General features: G+C 37.4%; 1 protein-coding gene across 6 annotated transcripts; it reads right to left on the bottom strand.

Moving 5' to 3' along the window:
* Positions 1-33: 33 nt before the first annotated feature.
* LOC113692695 (regulatory-associated protein of TOR 1) lies at positions 34-15,264 on the bottom strand. 6 transcript variants are annotated; one of them, XM_027211185.2, is made up of 23 exons: positions 14,253-15,264; positions 11,460-11,562; positions 10,340-10,422; positions 10,064-10,222; positions 9,865-9,981; positions 9,584-9,762; positions 8,828-8,982; positions 8,590-8,734; positions 8,380-8,458; positions 8,141-8,242; positions 6,587-6,670; positions 6,372-6,482; positions 4,929-5,282; positions 4,640-4,829; positions 3,584-4,198; positions 3,064-3,393; positions 2,796-2,958; positions 2,143-2,267; positions 1,914-2,059; positions 1,653-1,754; positions 1,393-1,478; positions 952-1,036; positions 34-826 (listed from the first exon to the last, which is right to left on the bottom strand). In XM_027211185.2, the coding sequence occupies exons 1-23, from the start codon at positions 14,577-14,579 to the stop codon at positions 488-490; spliced, it is 4,179 nt and encodes a 1,392-aa protein (XP_027066986.2). In that variant the 5' UTR covers positions 14,580-15,264; the 3' UTR covers positions 34-487. The 6 variants fall into 6 exon arrangements, with proteins under 6 accessions (XP_027066986.2, XP_027066987.2, XP_071907916.1 ...); XM_027211186.2 differs by having other exon boundaries at positions 2,796-2,919; XM_072051815.1 differs by having other exon boundaries at positions 2,796-2,962; positions 3,065-3,393.
* Between the last annotated feature and the right edge of the window lie 1,015 nt (positions 15,265-16,279).

The following is a 16,279-nucleotide window of genomic DNA, read 5'->3' as shown; positions in this document are numbered from 1 at the left end:
AACGGTTCTTGGAAGGGGAATACAACCGATAACTGCTTACAACCAATTTAATTTATATTAATGAAAACTTAGTTAATCTGTACAAATTTGAACAAAGGTCTCAGATGAGCAGACCATGATGGAAACAAAAGGGAGAGATCAGGTACTAAATATCAAAAGGTGCAAGCTAAGCAGAAAGGAAGCAGAAGAATAGAGAATATTTACACCTTTCTCTTACCTACGTATTTTGATTATTTGCCAAAGCCTCCAATGAATGCGATGATACTCCCAATTTTGGGCAACCCTCTAAATGCAGAGACTTAATGAATATGTAACATACATCTTCCAAGGCAGTGGTGTCATTTTGTATTTTAAGCACATTCACTGCAAAAAGGAGCAAATTGTCATTCTACGCTTCATTTGCACCAAAGATCCTTCTGTTGAAGAACTCTTTTATCTTCAATCAGCCACCAGTAAGGAAAGTCTCATAAAGCCATTACAAGTATCCTCATCTTGCAGTAGATGTCGCATCAGCATAAATAGAAACGCAAGCATCTGCAGTGCCAGCAGCAAGCAACACTTCATAAGGATGGAAGGTAAGGCTGCTAACAGACCCAATCTTATGGGCCATGAAACTTGGGTAATATCGAATGCTGCCTAATTGCTCTCCTTCCAAGTTGAAGATTTTGATAAGCTGCTTTGCGGAGCCGCTAGCAATAAGGGGAGCATGTCGATGGACAGCTAAAGCAGTAAGTGAACCCCGGTGAGCATCAATTGTGAGATACGTATCCCTGAGATGTCTCAAATCAAGGAACTGAATATAGCCAGCTTGCGAGGCACTCACAATCTGAGCCCAAAAAAAAAAAAAAAAATGGTACAAGAGTTTATGCTGATCTGAGGTAAATAACTGATTTGAATATGATTTCTCATTCACTAGGAAGTAGTAGCAGCAGATAGGAGTATGCATTTTACCTTTCCTGGCTCAAGTCCAGGTTGAAAGGCAATTCCTACAATTTTTTCTAATCTCTGTGTATGCGGTTGTGTTGCAGAAACAAGCCTAAACAATAGATATCAATACAATGTCAGGTATGAAGTGCAAAGCCATAGAAAAGAAATCTCTCTAAACGTTTGCAGAGTCAAAAGAAGAAAAAAAAAACACGTGCAGTTGAAAACAAGATAGAAAAAATGCAACATGCTAACTTTCACAAACCTTTGTTTCTTATAACATGTTTAAGTTTATGAATGAGACCAGACATTTCCTGGTGAAATTATTTCAATATCTCAAGCAGATACTGAAACAATTTATATCACAGAAGCATAGCTTTTCAAACCAAAAGAAAGTGGAAAGCATTGAAGATAATTCTTCTCGCCCTTAAAACTGAAAAATGTAAAGAATGTCTAACCAATTCTTACATTTCAGGTGTCCGAGTGTCATATAATCTCACAAATCCATCCGAAAAACCAGCCACGAACTGGCCCCCATGAATGTGAGAAGCAGACTGTAATGTCATGGTCATATATGCTAGTTAGATATGTCACAAGACAAAAATGTCCAACAAGCTGTATCCAGATTCAGGGTTAAAAAAATCTGTTGAGATAAATAATAATAATAATAAATCACAAGGGAACAATACCATTTCACTCAACAGGATAAGAATTGCAACAGAACTCACCAGTGCTGAAATGCTGCAATCTGAGGATAATGGTATAGTATTTACAAGCTGCTCCTTATCCAGATCCCATGCCATGATAGATGACACTTCACCCGAAGCAAACTGTTCACAAATCAACCAATTGATGTATCATAAACTGTGGGACAAACAAGAGATAACAAAAGTAAAAGGCGTGCAAGCCAGCCCATGCACATCAGTGAACTTGCACCCAGCCACTCATCCCATGGAAGTTTATGATACATTGAAAGTTGGAAAATGTACCAGACATCCAGACTGCTGTTGCCAATCGACTACTGCATTCACACTCCGCACGCCTGGCCTGTGACCTTGAATCGAAGAGAGTGCAGTAACCAGTTTTTGTTGACCTTTTGAAGTATAATCCTTCCAAATCCGGACATTTCCATCACCTGCGTAAAGTTTAATAGTATATTCAATTCTAAAAAGTCGGGCATATATGACCGGCTTAAAACTTGCTCAGTAAGAGACTTACTTGAAGCAACAAGCAGCAAGCTCTCATCAAGTTCATTCACAAGACACAGCTTTGAAATTCCTTTGTCAGGGTAATCATGATTCTCAAAACTGTTCAGTAGTGTAGATTCCTCGTAATTCCAGATTCTATGACACAAACATGAAGTAATTGAATTGTCATGCACAAAAGTAAAAAGATGTCGAAACATTTTCATGATCCAAGTTTCACCTCTTAAGCCACTGTAATATGCCAAAGAATGGAAAAATGATCAAAATCACATACAACAGAAAACAAAATTTATCAAACAAGAAAAATGAGAATATACCACAGGAAAGAAAGAACTTCATGAACACATTGTACCCCAAAAAGAAAAATAAAAAACAAAAGCTTCTAAACCGACCCATAACCATGCACAAAAAACGTTTTTCATCACATCTAGCATTTTGAATATCCAAGTACGCAAAAAATAGCATATGCATGACAGCCTGGATAAGCAAGTTGCTGTCATATGGACATCCTCAGTCCACAGTGCAACTTGCTAGGATAACAATACAATTCATAAGTATGGAAATCAAAGTGACCAAATATCTCTGCCTGCTAGCTATGCGAATTTGTCATGAAAAGCAATGTGCAACAGATATATCAAACTAGAAGGCAGAATAAACTTGCTCTACCTGATTGTCTCGCTCTCATCTGAAGCAACCACGACTGGAGAAAAGGGCTGCAGCAAAGCAGTTTTGGTGCCTGTCTCAAATTTTGCATCCCAACTGGCAATTTGATCACGCAGTCTGTTCACAGCTGTCAAAAGAAAGGGCAAGGATGCTGTTAATCCTCCCCCTCCCAAAAAAAAAAAAAAAAAAAAAGAAGAAGAAGAAATTATCCTAAGACTGAAAAGTCAAAAGTTAAAACTTAAAATAAGAATTGGTCAGCATAATGCCATACCAGAATGTTGGCATTTTGCAATACGGTCCAAAGCCAGCTTTTCTCTCTCTTCTCTTCTGGCAATAATCTCTTCACTATCATCAGTAGCTGTGAGAAGAGGCTTTGAGAAGTGACCACAACTCCAATTGTAGATCGTAGACTGTGGAAGAAAACTGCGTTCTGAAGCTCCAGCAGGTCCAGCTGTTGCCAAAAGTGGATCAGCTAATCCAGAATCTGGAGAATTCATTAGATGTGGTCTAAACTCCAAGGAATACACTCTCCGCATTCCTGTCAAGTAACTAGGCCGAGGAGGGCTAACTGGAGGTGTTCTAAACGTGAGAGGCAAATGCCCTACAGCAACCAAAGAATAAAATTAGGACTTAGAGAATGATAAGAAGAAGACAGATGCTAAGTCCCAAAGCTTTTAACAAGAAAAAGAAAAATCAAACTCAAGAATAAGAAACTCAGCAACAGCAAACTTCATTTTCTAACAACCAGATTTTAGAACAGAGAACATAAGGTAAAACTTAAGATTGTGTACCTCCATTCATATCAAACCATGATGATGACCGAGCTAGTCCAGTGAGACTAGTGCTGGCATTAGCCATGGATTCACTAGGCTGGGCATTACCTGGAGTAGACCTCACTGGTTTTGCAACCACTGATTCAATGCCAATAATAGATAATACTCGACGACCAAGACTGGCGATTCGTGGCGATGGATCTTTGGCCAGAGTGCACATAGCCAACACACATTGTGAATAGAGTGCATTGTCAAGTGGTCTAGCCCTTGCATGGTTAACTACCCCATTGGTAATGGAGTCAGCCACTATGCCAGAATCAGAATGCTGAGATGAATCATCAGAGAGAGGAGAGCCATGCAAGATTCCAGATGTTGCAAGGGGGCTACTGGTAAACACTCTTGCATCACGAACTACAGGCTGGCTGTTTTCCCCAACTCTGAGCAAAGGAGAAACTGCAGATGGAACAATACTTCCATGAGGCATGTATTGTGTTGGAGTCGTATAGCCACTACCTGAACCCTTGACTGCAAACGCAGGCAAGGCAGCAAGCACAGAGTTAGGCTGAGGCTTCCAGTATGCAGCAGCAACAGATTTCAGGTGCTTGTTGTGGCCAAAGGCAAAACGAGCTAGAGCTGCAAATGAGTTAAATGATAAACCAACTTCAACTTAACAACACAAATGCAACAAGCAAATACAAGCAGGAACAAGCACATGCAAAACAGATCCAACATTGAAAGTAATTAAAAAAGGTAACCATATAACTTCTGCTTTATCTTACTAGAGAGCAGGAAACCCAGTAGGTCCAACATAAACAAAGGAAGTATACACTTGGGATATTCCACAAAAAGCGATGTACTAAGTGAATCAGTTCACCCAATCCTTTATCAGAATAAGTAAACCAGCATCACAGCATGGGGTCTAGCCCGCCAGAAACTATTTTGTATTATAACTACCACATAGGCACTCCTATTTCTATGGGCAGAGAGAGTTCAGTTATAGAAGAGATGTTGGGATTGTGTAAATAGCTACATAAACACTGATACTCCATCCAATAAGATCAGCCTAAAACATACCAACAGCCACCTCAGCACGAACCAAAGGACTTCCATCAGAAACAACATTCAGAAGGTTTTTGACAATACTGGCCTCAAACCTAACTTTTTCATCATCATCACAATCTTCCTCACCCCCAGCACCATCTCTTGATGTGTCAAACCCAACATCGAGGACAGTGCCCAGAGCAAAAACAGCTGCAGCTCGAACCTGAACCAGTTCTTTCTGAAGTAAGATGACTAAACATTAAATGCTAAGCTCTATAGAAAAGAAATCCTTGTTTACACAAGAAGGAAGCAAAGAGCAAACCTCAGGTTGGGGCTCAGAAAGTAGAGGTGCTAATACAGCAGAGGCATCTGCCAGCACACCCATGGTTTGTGCCTCTGCAAAATCTTCCCATAGTTTCCCAAGACATAGGCACAGCCACTGAAGAAATAGTGGTTCAGTTTGTGAATCACCTGGACTTGAAACCTGAAGGTGCCTCAAGCATACATGTATCAAACCAGCTTCAATACAGGCCTCCTGACCTCGTCTGTGACCATCTACAATGACAGCCAAAACAAATGCAGCCATTGCACGTTGCTCTGGGTAAGCTTCAACACTGTCAAGAAATCTAATGAAATATGCATGTCCACCATCCTTCACGAGATCAACCTGGCAAGACTATTGACACAATAAATCATTAGTAAACACGAGCACAACTTACACCACATGCAAGCGCAAGTGAAATTGCACTAAATCAAATAACCGTTTATGGATCTTAAACTAAAAATTCCCCCCCCCCCAAAAAACCAAAAAAAAAAAAAAAAATCACTCACGAAAGCAGAAAAAAGTTCCCTTTACATGCATGTCTACAGGTGGGGCAGGTGTACGTCATGTAAGGCAAGAGCTATGAATTGCTGATGCAGTTTACAAAGACTTCAAGGAATTTTAAAATTAAAGCTTTTTTCCTCAAGCTTCAAGTAGGAATCAGAATAGTGTCTTTATTTAGGTTCATCATAGTTTTATTCTTAGTTTTAGTTCTTATTAATTAGGTCTTAAGGGGTATTTTGGTCTTTACATACATGTCTACAGGGGGGACAGGTTATGTCATGTAAGGCAAAAGCTACAAATTCCTGATGCAGTTAACAAAGAATTCAAGGAAATTCAAAATTATAGCTTTTTTCCTCACACTTCAACTAGGAACAAGAATGGTGTCTATATTTAAGTTCATAGTTTTATTCTCAGATTTAGTAGTTTCCATTATTTAGGTCTTAAGGGGTTTTCTGGTCTTTTAGTTGTCACTGGAAATTTCCAGAATTGTCTTTGAGGTTTTTTTTTAGTTATTTAATACATGAGGTAAAAATTGGAGTCATTGTTAGATGGTAAGTTCCTAAAAGTTCTACGAGTAGTTAATTTCCTGTGGAAATAGGAGTTTTAGGAAGCTCTTTGCTTTATAAATACTTGTGTTCTCATGTTAATTTAGAATGAGAATCTTTAAGTTTTTCTTCAGTAGCTGTTTCCCTCTTCTTCCTCACTAATTTCCTCCCTTTTTCCTCTCTTATTTCCTAACATTACTGTTCCCCCATGCTGTTCACAGCCCTGACATAGGCCATGATCCTCTCATTCTTCCATCTGACCCATCTGTCCTACATTAATTCCTCTTCCAAAAACAAGGGGATAGGCCAAACGGAAGCATAATTAAGGATAGGACAGCTAATGGACATCAGAAAGAAGTAAAAATGATAGTAGTGAGAGGATTTCTGAATGCACCTTATCAAGCGCAAGAATCTTTGTCCAAATGAACACAAGAATTTGCCTAAGTTCAGGAGTAGTTGTTTGCAAGAGCTTTAAAACGTAAGGAAATATTCCAACAGATAAGGCCTGCAAGTATAGGATATATATATACACATATATCATCATATAACCCAACAAAAAACTAATTAACCACAGAAACATTTTACTGCCACAATGCAAAATATCAGTACCAAATCCACAGCCCAAGATCCCATATCCAGAAACCTTCCAAGGAGCACCAAAGCACGGAACCTATGACATTGACTAAGTAAAACCTGAAAACAAATAAACCAATTGTTGGTCGTACATTACACAAGAAAGCCAGTGTTATCTCCAAGAAGACAAAACTCAAAAATATATGGGAAGCAGAAAGCTGTGATCCAATTTGACAGTGTAAAAACCTGAAGGAAATTTTTAACTCAACATAACCTGAAGGAAATTTTTAACTCAACATTCTTCGACAAATCTAAATAGGAGTTCAAAACTAGAACTGGAGATTACCTAAACTTATTTACACATATCTATGAATAAAATGGGTGTACAAGGTACCATTAACAGTTTAATAAACAGCATTATCTATTCACTAAATGAAAGTATCAAGGAACTGTGATTTCAAATATGACATGTGATTATGCTACTGCTGCTTCAATGAATACAATGATAGCGTTCAGACCATTTCCACTAGACTACCCTCACCGTTGCTAGCATTAAATCAAAATTCAAAGCAAGCAACCAATGTGACTAGTGGCCAAGCCAGGAAACAAGAGTTGAGCATGTTGCACTGCAATTTTCATCTAATGCAAGCATGTAGCTTTCAAATGTCTTTGTTTTTGCATCCCCCCCCCCCCCCCAAAAAAAAAAGAAAATCAGCGGCTAGGTTGAGATGAGGACTTAAGTACTGCAATAGTACAAAATTATGGCAATTATTTGCATCGTTTGGAGCTGTGGCCTTCTCCTGCTCCCTATCTCAACCAGTGCCAATTACTATGCCAATTACTACAGTCACTAAAAAGATCCTACCCATCATTTGTCGATATTAAATTCTTATAATAGGATAGACAAATATTAGATTAAATTTTCACCTGGCAAAGGAAGGAATAGAAATGACTGACAGAAAAGCAAAAGGGTACACACAAGCATCAAGGGTCAAAATGATTCACATCATCCCAGGACTCATGACATAAAGCCAGCATGATCTCTCCTGAACTTCCATGGACATTACCACATAAAACTGCCAGTCAGATCATCAGTGTGTGACCACCATCATACTCATCAGTGCACAACCCTTCAAATTATGCAGTTCACCAGTAAAATGATATGATCAACCAGTTTTAACAAGCTGAGAAGATAATATGGTCATATAAATGATCTCACACTAGTATCAAGGCACACTAAGTGTGCTTATAAGGTGAGAGTGAATGACTATTGATGGAGAAGAAAAAGTAGAGTGGGTGGTTAGTTAATCATGTGAAGGGTGTTCTTGAAAAACCAAATGAAGTGACACTACATTACTCCAGACTTTAGGCCTTAGATATCATATGGATTATTTAATAATCAATTTACACATCAAGTAATCACTAACACCAATCGCCAAAAGGTAGTAATTTGGCCAATGGATGGCAATAGATATTAACTAAAAAATTAGAGTTATCAAAGATGCAGAAATTATGACACCTGCATCAATGAAAATTTAGAAAGAACCAAAATTCAGTCAGAGGGGTATTTCCAGATGGAAACATTCCTACCTGAAGAACAATTGGCAGCTGTTCAGGTGGTTTTTTAAGATCGGATCCATGATCAAGCCACACCTCAAAAGCTGTTAATTGCTCCGTAAAGAATGGACTAGGCTGACAATTTAAACCAAAAAAGAAAGAAAGAATTAAACCAGACTGCAACAACAGGAAGGGATATGATGCTATTGATTATCCCATCTCTCTTTATCCTACAAACTTCTAGATACTAAAAATTAATCTAGAAGGCAAACCTGGAATTCTGCATTAGGGTCCTCAACAAGAGTTGGAAGCTGAGAAAGGCATATTTCAGCAGCCATATCCCAAGCGTCCCTAAAGTGTATAAAGCAATCAGAGAATAAGATGCAGAGTGAAATTTTGATAAGGATCACTACTTCCAACATATTTTCTGCAGTTCTACAACAACTGACATAGAAGCAGAGTAAAGAGTTTATAATAGTTACCACATATGATGTTGATGGGTCGGCGGCAAAATGGGATGCGAAAGTGGTGAACAATTGGCAGAGCGCATGATTCTCTCCGCAAGTAGAAAGTTACGGAACAGACTCGCAACTAATAGATCTTGCCTGAACAATCTCTGGAAAAGATCTGCAGGTTTTTAAGTTGAAGAATGCTCAAATACATATCGAAGAGGAAAGAACCACCAAAGTATCACGCAAAACACAATATATAATTCACTACCATGTGGGAGAACATTCCAGGCAATTGTGTCTGTCACTGCTGTAAAAATCCAATTCAATTCTCCAAGAAGCGTCTTCCGATCAGTTTGCCGGCCAGGAATTCTATCTATAAGTGAATAATCTAGAGACTCACGAAGCAAAGAACGAGTACAAAACCTGGAAGACAAGATATTTCATACAAGGAATGAAAGTGAGTGGCATCAGCAAATGAGACAAAGAAACAAAGCAATGTCAAATCAAACAGAAATATCTAAATAACTATCATATAAAAACCCAGAAAGATATCACCAAGAATCAACATAAAGTACATAGCGCAAGAAAGTTGCATCACATCACACCAACTACAGCAACTTGATAGATGATTTCCACAAGCACAAAGATTTGATGCAAGCGACAAACACAAACATAAAAACACACACAACGAAAACTTCTCTTACACAACTACAGATAATAAAACATTCATCAACAAAACAACAACGATGACACCTTAGCTCAGTTTTATTAGCATGTTAGTATCATTTAAAATGGATATCAACAACTAACTTTCCTAATATAAAAAATACATAAGTTGCAATAAGTATCTGTACATGCATATAAATGTTTTCATTTACAAAAAGATATGTTTGTACAATCTATTCTTTGAATAAACAGAGGAGAGGGGAAAAAGAAAAACACAAAATACTGATATTAATTTAAAAAAAAAAATTTTAACGGTTCAACTAAGAACAGGGATCAGGGAAAAGGTACTATAGCTTACCATCTCAATGCCATTTTTATGGGAGTTGTAAGGCAGGAAGTAAACACATCAGCCGGAAATTCAGCACTTTGAGGAAGAGTCTCATGTGCTTCACAGGCTGCAAGCAAAATGCAATCCCTAGCAGAAGGACCAGAAGAAGCAGAAGCAGAAGCAGAAGCAGCAGCAGTCCAGTCCTGAAGCTGTAAGAATATGAGGCAAAAAATTAGCAAAATAAATCAACAAAAAGCAGATTAACTCTGCCACTGGTTATGCAAATAAAATGCAAAAGCATATCATGATACCTCTACAAAGGCATTGACAATCATCCCAGCAGCAGAGCAGTCAAAGACATATATTGAAGGTGTCTTCAGCCAAGAATCCAAGTCACCAATAGGTAATGGAATATACTGTGTATAGCTCTAAAATACAAGAGAATTAGAAGAAGAACAAAAAAAACCATTACAGGACATGGGAAGAACTCTCCAGTTGCTGTAACCAAACCTTATTGAAAAGCCATATTTCTCCATTGACCGTTGGTTTTGGAACTCCATGCCCATTATAGTGAAACAAAACTCTCTCTGACTTGGCATATTTACGGCAAGTTGTACAAAGTTTCTTGACTTCATCCACAGTGGGATCTAAAGAGATCTTGTAGCGAGCCTGAACGAATGTTAGGAAAAGAATATAACTTATGCAGACCACATCATCACCTAATATGTGCAAAATACCCAATCAACAACATGAGCCAGCAAAAAGAGTAATAACAAAAATCCTTACTCTAGGCTGCCATCTCTCGTACTGTTGGTTTAAGGTTCTTCCAATTGTTTCAAGCGCTTTTTGAGGTGCCATTGAAAAAGGGTCTGCATAAAAGAAAAGAAGATAGATAAATTACTATATTCATTAGTGCTATACAAAAGGACAACTTCAATATAGCGTCTCCAAAAGGAGCCTGTATATATCTCCAATGTAATTCCACAACGTGACAATCCTCCTCAATATATTAACCTACTACAATTTCAAGGGTGGACATAAATATAAGCAAGCACCGGATGGGCACAAAATACCAGTTTGAGTGAATCACCTTACACAATTTTCTTCACCACCTAAATCCTTACCCCAAAATCCAACAAAACAAACAAAAAGAAAACAGAGGGAACAAAGGGAAACGAGAATAAGACGAAGCCTTTTGTTTGCATGAATGGGATCAATAAAAAAAATGCCAGATACATGTACATGCACAATGGAATGGCATCCCGAGAGGAATTCTTGTTAAATAATAGATTGGAAATAAGAAAAAAAATTTACAAGAATTCGCATATCTCATAAATATAGTCTTAAAGCTAGAAGAACATATAAAATACGGAAGATATATGGAAAACAGAAATCAGGGAAGAAGGATGTGTAAAGATGTGTATCACAAATCTGAGCAGCAGAAACACCATCGAACAGGATAATACAAGTCGTTGCACGCTAGTAATGAAGATTCCAATATGCAAGAGAAAGAAGGTAAGCTCCATTCTCATATTGGTTCAAATGGCCACATGGTTGTACATTTTGGATATTATTGTTAATAAAAAATCATAATAAGTATGAAAATACATATCAAGCCTTGCAATTAAACATGCCAATGCTGACCTTTTTTGAAGAAAAACACTTCTCCTAGAACTGGCATTAAAGTAGGCATCCACAGACATACAAACATCACATGAAGCTCACTGAATTAATCATTATGTGAAGGAAAAGCATATTTTATTGAAAGATTCTCATAAGAATTTTCAACAGTATAAGAAATCAACAAGTGAAAACTCAACATTATGAGATATGGCTGAAGATAAAGTATAATCATGCAGAGCTAACAATAGATAAAAACGAGAAGTACGAAAGATATTGAGTATACCAATCCAGCACTCCATCCGGGCACAAGGAGATATCTTTATTACATCAGGTGGATCAACACTAATGTTTAAACATAAAACAAGGGCAACACATCCCGTCTTCATCTGCGATGAATGTTATAAACAATGATGGACAAAGTACATCAGTAACAAAAAAAGGGAAGAGAGAGAGAGATGAAGAAGAAGAAGAATCTATACAGACATGAACTAAAAGAAGACATAGTACCAGCTAGCAAAAGAACCATGAAGCAAATAAACAGAACAGTCAGTCAAGCACACATCTTTAAACCAGATATCAGAACCTTGTTTCTGAAAATGTGTTCAAGGATTTACCAAGTTTCAGTCAATTAATTATCCCAAATAAAAAGTTTGAACCATTTTCTCTACCAATTGTATGCAAGATGCATCCAACCGTATCATACTTATCAATATCTTTCTTTAATTAAGAGAAATATCAGATAACATTTTCTTTCATTCTTGATTAATTAAGCCTTATTAGTGTACTCTATAGCCAATTTCCAATGTCTCTTTTCTTTATTTAGAGGCCACAAGCACGAACCTCACCCACTTAAAATAAAATAGCCCAAATTTGCTCACAACCTTGCAAATCATAATTGAGAATGCGTGGAACTATACTTGGGCAACAGGATAATATTTCAAATGGTATAACTTCAAACGAAATCAACTTCAAGTGAACTAAATTGATTGTTCAAAGGGAATATGCAGCATCTAGAGTTCCTGCCATCACCAACCATATCAAATGTTTATGCCACCAAAGCTACTTTTATTAACATTACTAAATTGAACCTTTCCATGACTTTGTCTTCACTAACCTATGAAATCACTTTATTACAGATGCTTCCTGCTGAACCTTGAACTCCTCTTACTAACAAACTTCAATGATCCTAACTTGAACAGGCATCAAAGGACATGCAAAAACATGTTAACAAGAAGATATTCCATTTTACACCGCCTTGTCACTATGCACGGAAATAGAAGCTCCTAAGGTGAAATTCTTAAAATCAAAAGTAGCTTACTATCACTGATCTCAATATGCCATATGGAAACAGGAGAGTAAGTCCTAGACTCCAATAAAAAGGCATGATTTTGGGGAAAAAACCTAGTAGGAAAGGCTTTATTTGAGAAAACCAGCACTAACTTCATTACAGATGCTTCGTGCTGAACTTTGAACTCCTCTGTAGTAACAAACTTCAATGATCCTAATTTGAACAGGCATCAAAGGACATGCAAAAACATGTTAACAACAATATATTCCACTTTACAACACCTTGTAACATAGCACGGAAATAGAATCTCCTGAGATGAAAGTTTTAAAATAAAAAGTAGATCACTGTCACTGATCCCAATGTTCCATATGGGAACAGGAGAATAAGCCCTAGCCTCTAAGAAAAAGACCTGATTTTGGAAAGAAGCCTTGTAGGAAAGGCTCTATTTATGAAAACCAGGACTACTCAAAAGCAAAGTCATTAAAAAATTCTGTTGCTGAGCAAAAGTTAACTTCTTGAAGTCGTGATGTCTGCAAATTCTTTGCGTAGAAGATGCTATATCATAAGGTGATCCTTTAAACAGCTACAGAGCCCCAATCTCCCTTTTGAAGTGTATGCATGATCCATAATTGCTATAAACTAACACCTTCTTGCCACTGCCACTAATCAACGGATAAACTTAGCATTATGTTTTTAATTTCTAACGGAAAATTTAGCAACAGAACTTGTGTCAAACAGCAGTAAATTCCAAATTCGCATTAACAAGAATAAAATTATAGGCTTTCCTTGCCTGCAAATTAAGTGCATCCAGAAGTGACAGAACTTGACCATAAAATAGATCTTTCTTGCCACGTTGAAGAAAATGTATGCAAGTATAGTAGTGCATTAAACAAATAATAAATAAAATGGTTAAAATAACACATTGTGAAAGGCTGGTTTTATTGTTGGATTAGATAAAGTACTATTCACATGCTAAAAGAACACTGCAAGTCTGAAATGTGGCAAAAAGAGAAGCTCCTTCAGCTAAAAGATTACTAATCATTATGCTTACAATCTAAAGTACATTAAATAGTACATCATGAGCACTCATCGGACGACCAGCCACATAACTCTTTTTGACTTATCTTCCCCGAAAACCTTGTTAGATATCATTATTACCATCACATATGGCTCAGTATTCACACAAAAGCAGCTATGCTAGGCCACATAATTCATCCAACAAATTTGACCCCGGCTCAAAATCTCTAACAGCACATTAAATGCCATGCAGCCTAGGCGCAACCCATAAAAAACATAAAACTTCATTCAAAGTTGCTCACACACTAATTTTGCTAAAGCATAAGAATAAAAGTCTTTACCACTTTCACACAAATTGAACATCTCATCAACAAAATGCATACCCACGTAAGCCCCAAGGACCATGCAGAATGATACTGATAAAGTATCTAATCACCACCTGGCTTCCAAAATCTTGACTAACAACTACAAATAATGCAAAAAAAAAATCGCATATACAGCGATACAATACGAGTAAGGTGTATCAGTTACCAAAATGTGGCATTTAATGAATATGTATGCATGGGCAGTAATTAATTTGATAATCATGAAGTCCATTTAATAAGAGCTTAAAAAAAATCTTCTTTGCATTCCTCGACATTCGAAATGGTAATTAGCAAAATACAAACAAAAAGCTAACTGAAACCAAAGAGAGTACATGCCACAAAATGCCACTAAATGAAAAACAAGGGAAAAAATGATATAGGGGATGGAGAAGGAAAGGAAGTTTACCCGGTCCCTAGGCCGCCATTTGGAGACCAAGCCACTGTCAGACGGGCCAGAGGGCAAGGAACCCTCAAAAGCGTCATGCCGGAGCTCACATAGTACCAGGGTCTGAGGCAAATAGGCCATGCTTGTCGTCGTCATCGCGGCACCACCAACATAACTACTACTAGCAGTTTCCGAATCCCTAACACTCCTCTCACCATCCTCATGATTAATGCTACTATTACCGGTAGTACTAGTGCTAACATTTAACTCCTCGAGATGATTGGACACCACCGCCAAGGCCATAGATGATTGCGAAAATCTATAAGCCATCGAATCACCCAATGCCATTCAAATTCAAGGAATCACTCCCAACCCCCTTCTCTCTCTCTCTCTCTCTCTCTCTGACACAGAAACCCTGTTAACCCTGCCCTAATCGGACGAATTTCGGATTGCAACTCATAACAGAGATCGAATAAATCAAGTGGTAACTCTTTCCCTGGGGAAACCCTAACCCTAGGTATTGGCGGGAAGGTAAGTTAGGGTTTAGGAAAGGAACGACAGGAGTGGAGCCGAAGAGAGCGAACGGGAGCTTAAGCAAGAGACAGAGGCGGTGTTGCAAGATTTAATCGACAAAGCCAATGAACCAGCGGCGTAAGCCCTTGGAGATTGGAAGGAGAATGGGAGAATCCAGGTCGGAAAGCTATGACGAAACCCTCCTCCTTTTTTCTTTTTAATTTAAACTATATTCAGCATGTACAGGGGTGGAGTGGTGATGCCGCTGCTGCTGATGTTGTTGATGGAGGCGCATATGTGTATCCAATGTTAACTTCAGTTCTCACACACACACACACACACACACTCTCTCTCTCTCTCTCTCGAGAAAAAAAAAAAAAAAAAGGGAAAAAAATAAAATAAAATCTAAATTTGACAGAGAGAGTGACCAGTACGTACGGCTCATGTATATTATTGCCTTTTCGTTATAACAATTGAAAACAAAAGAATATTTGTAGTATGTAATTTCTATGTTCACTTCATATGTTTCTGCTGTCCCCCCACAGACCTATCCTCACTTTGAATTGCAATTTCATGAGAGCAAAATACAAAATTGCTGCATGAATTTAATTTGGAATCTTGGATAAACATACTAATGAGTTTGTTTCGATAGGAGTTTATTTGGATGATTTATTTGAGATAATTAATCTAGAACTTTTTGTGATATGATGTATGCGGCATAAAATGGTGATTGAAAGAAAAAAAAAATAAAAGATGATTGAGATTTGTGAAGCAAATTATTTTTTTTCAAATCATCTCAATCCAAACACACTGATTGATATAAATAAATTCTCATATTATACTCGTACAATAAATGTTTGTACGTATCTTCAAAAAAATTTCATATTTCACACATTTCAAAAGACATTTTGAAAAAAATACTTGTATCTTTCAATTAATCACATGAAACATGTAGGAGTAATAAACTTTTAACATATATTTGGATGGCAATTATTTGGGCAAAAATTTATTTGTTTACATTATACATATATTTTTCAAGTAATCATTTTTTTATCTTGCGTTACGTTACATCACAAAAAAAAATATTATACTCAATATTTCAAATAATCTCCCGTCCAAACGCAATGGTCATTTTCTCTTTCATGATTCTCAGGCTCGTTGGAATTTCAGTTGGTTGAGAGTTTTAAATTTTTGTACAGACTGCTGGTTCAAGCATACGTAGGAATTACCTTCAAAACGAAAAGTAAAATTAGCAGAAGGAGGTGGGCATGCAGCACGTTGTCAACTTTCCGGCATGTATACATTACACAGGCTTCATCCAATATGGGTCAGAAAATAATATACATATATATATTTTTTTTGCCATTTCCATCCTGGCTAAAAGTTTTAATTTTTTGTTTGCAATTTAGCTGTATCCGTTTCGCCAAACTACTTTGACACGTCATCAGCGTCTTTATCCTGCTCCTGCCATTGCTGCCAGAAAAAGAAAAAAGGCTATTACGACACCAGCTGTCTATTGCAAATTTTACAAAACT

This window comes from Coffea arabica, chromosome 6c (assembly GCF_036785885.1).
Source record: "Coffea arabica cultivar ET-39 chromosome 6c, Coffea Arabica ET-39 HiFi, whole genome shotgun sequence".
Classification (NCBI taxonomy): Eukaryota; Viridiplantae; Streptophyta; class Magnoliopsida; order Gentianales; family Rubiaceae; genus Coffea; species Coffea arabica.
Note: the sequence above shows the minus strand (reverse complement) of the source record. Positions and strands in the feature narration are given on the sequence as shown.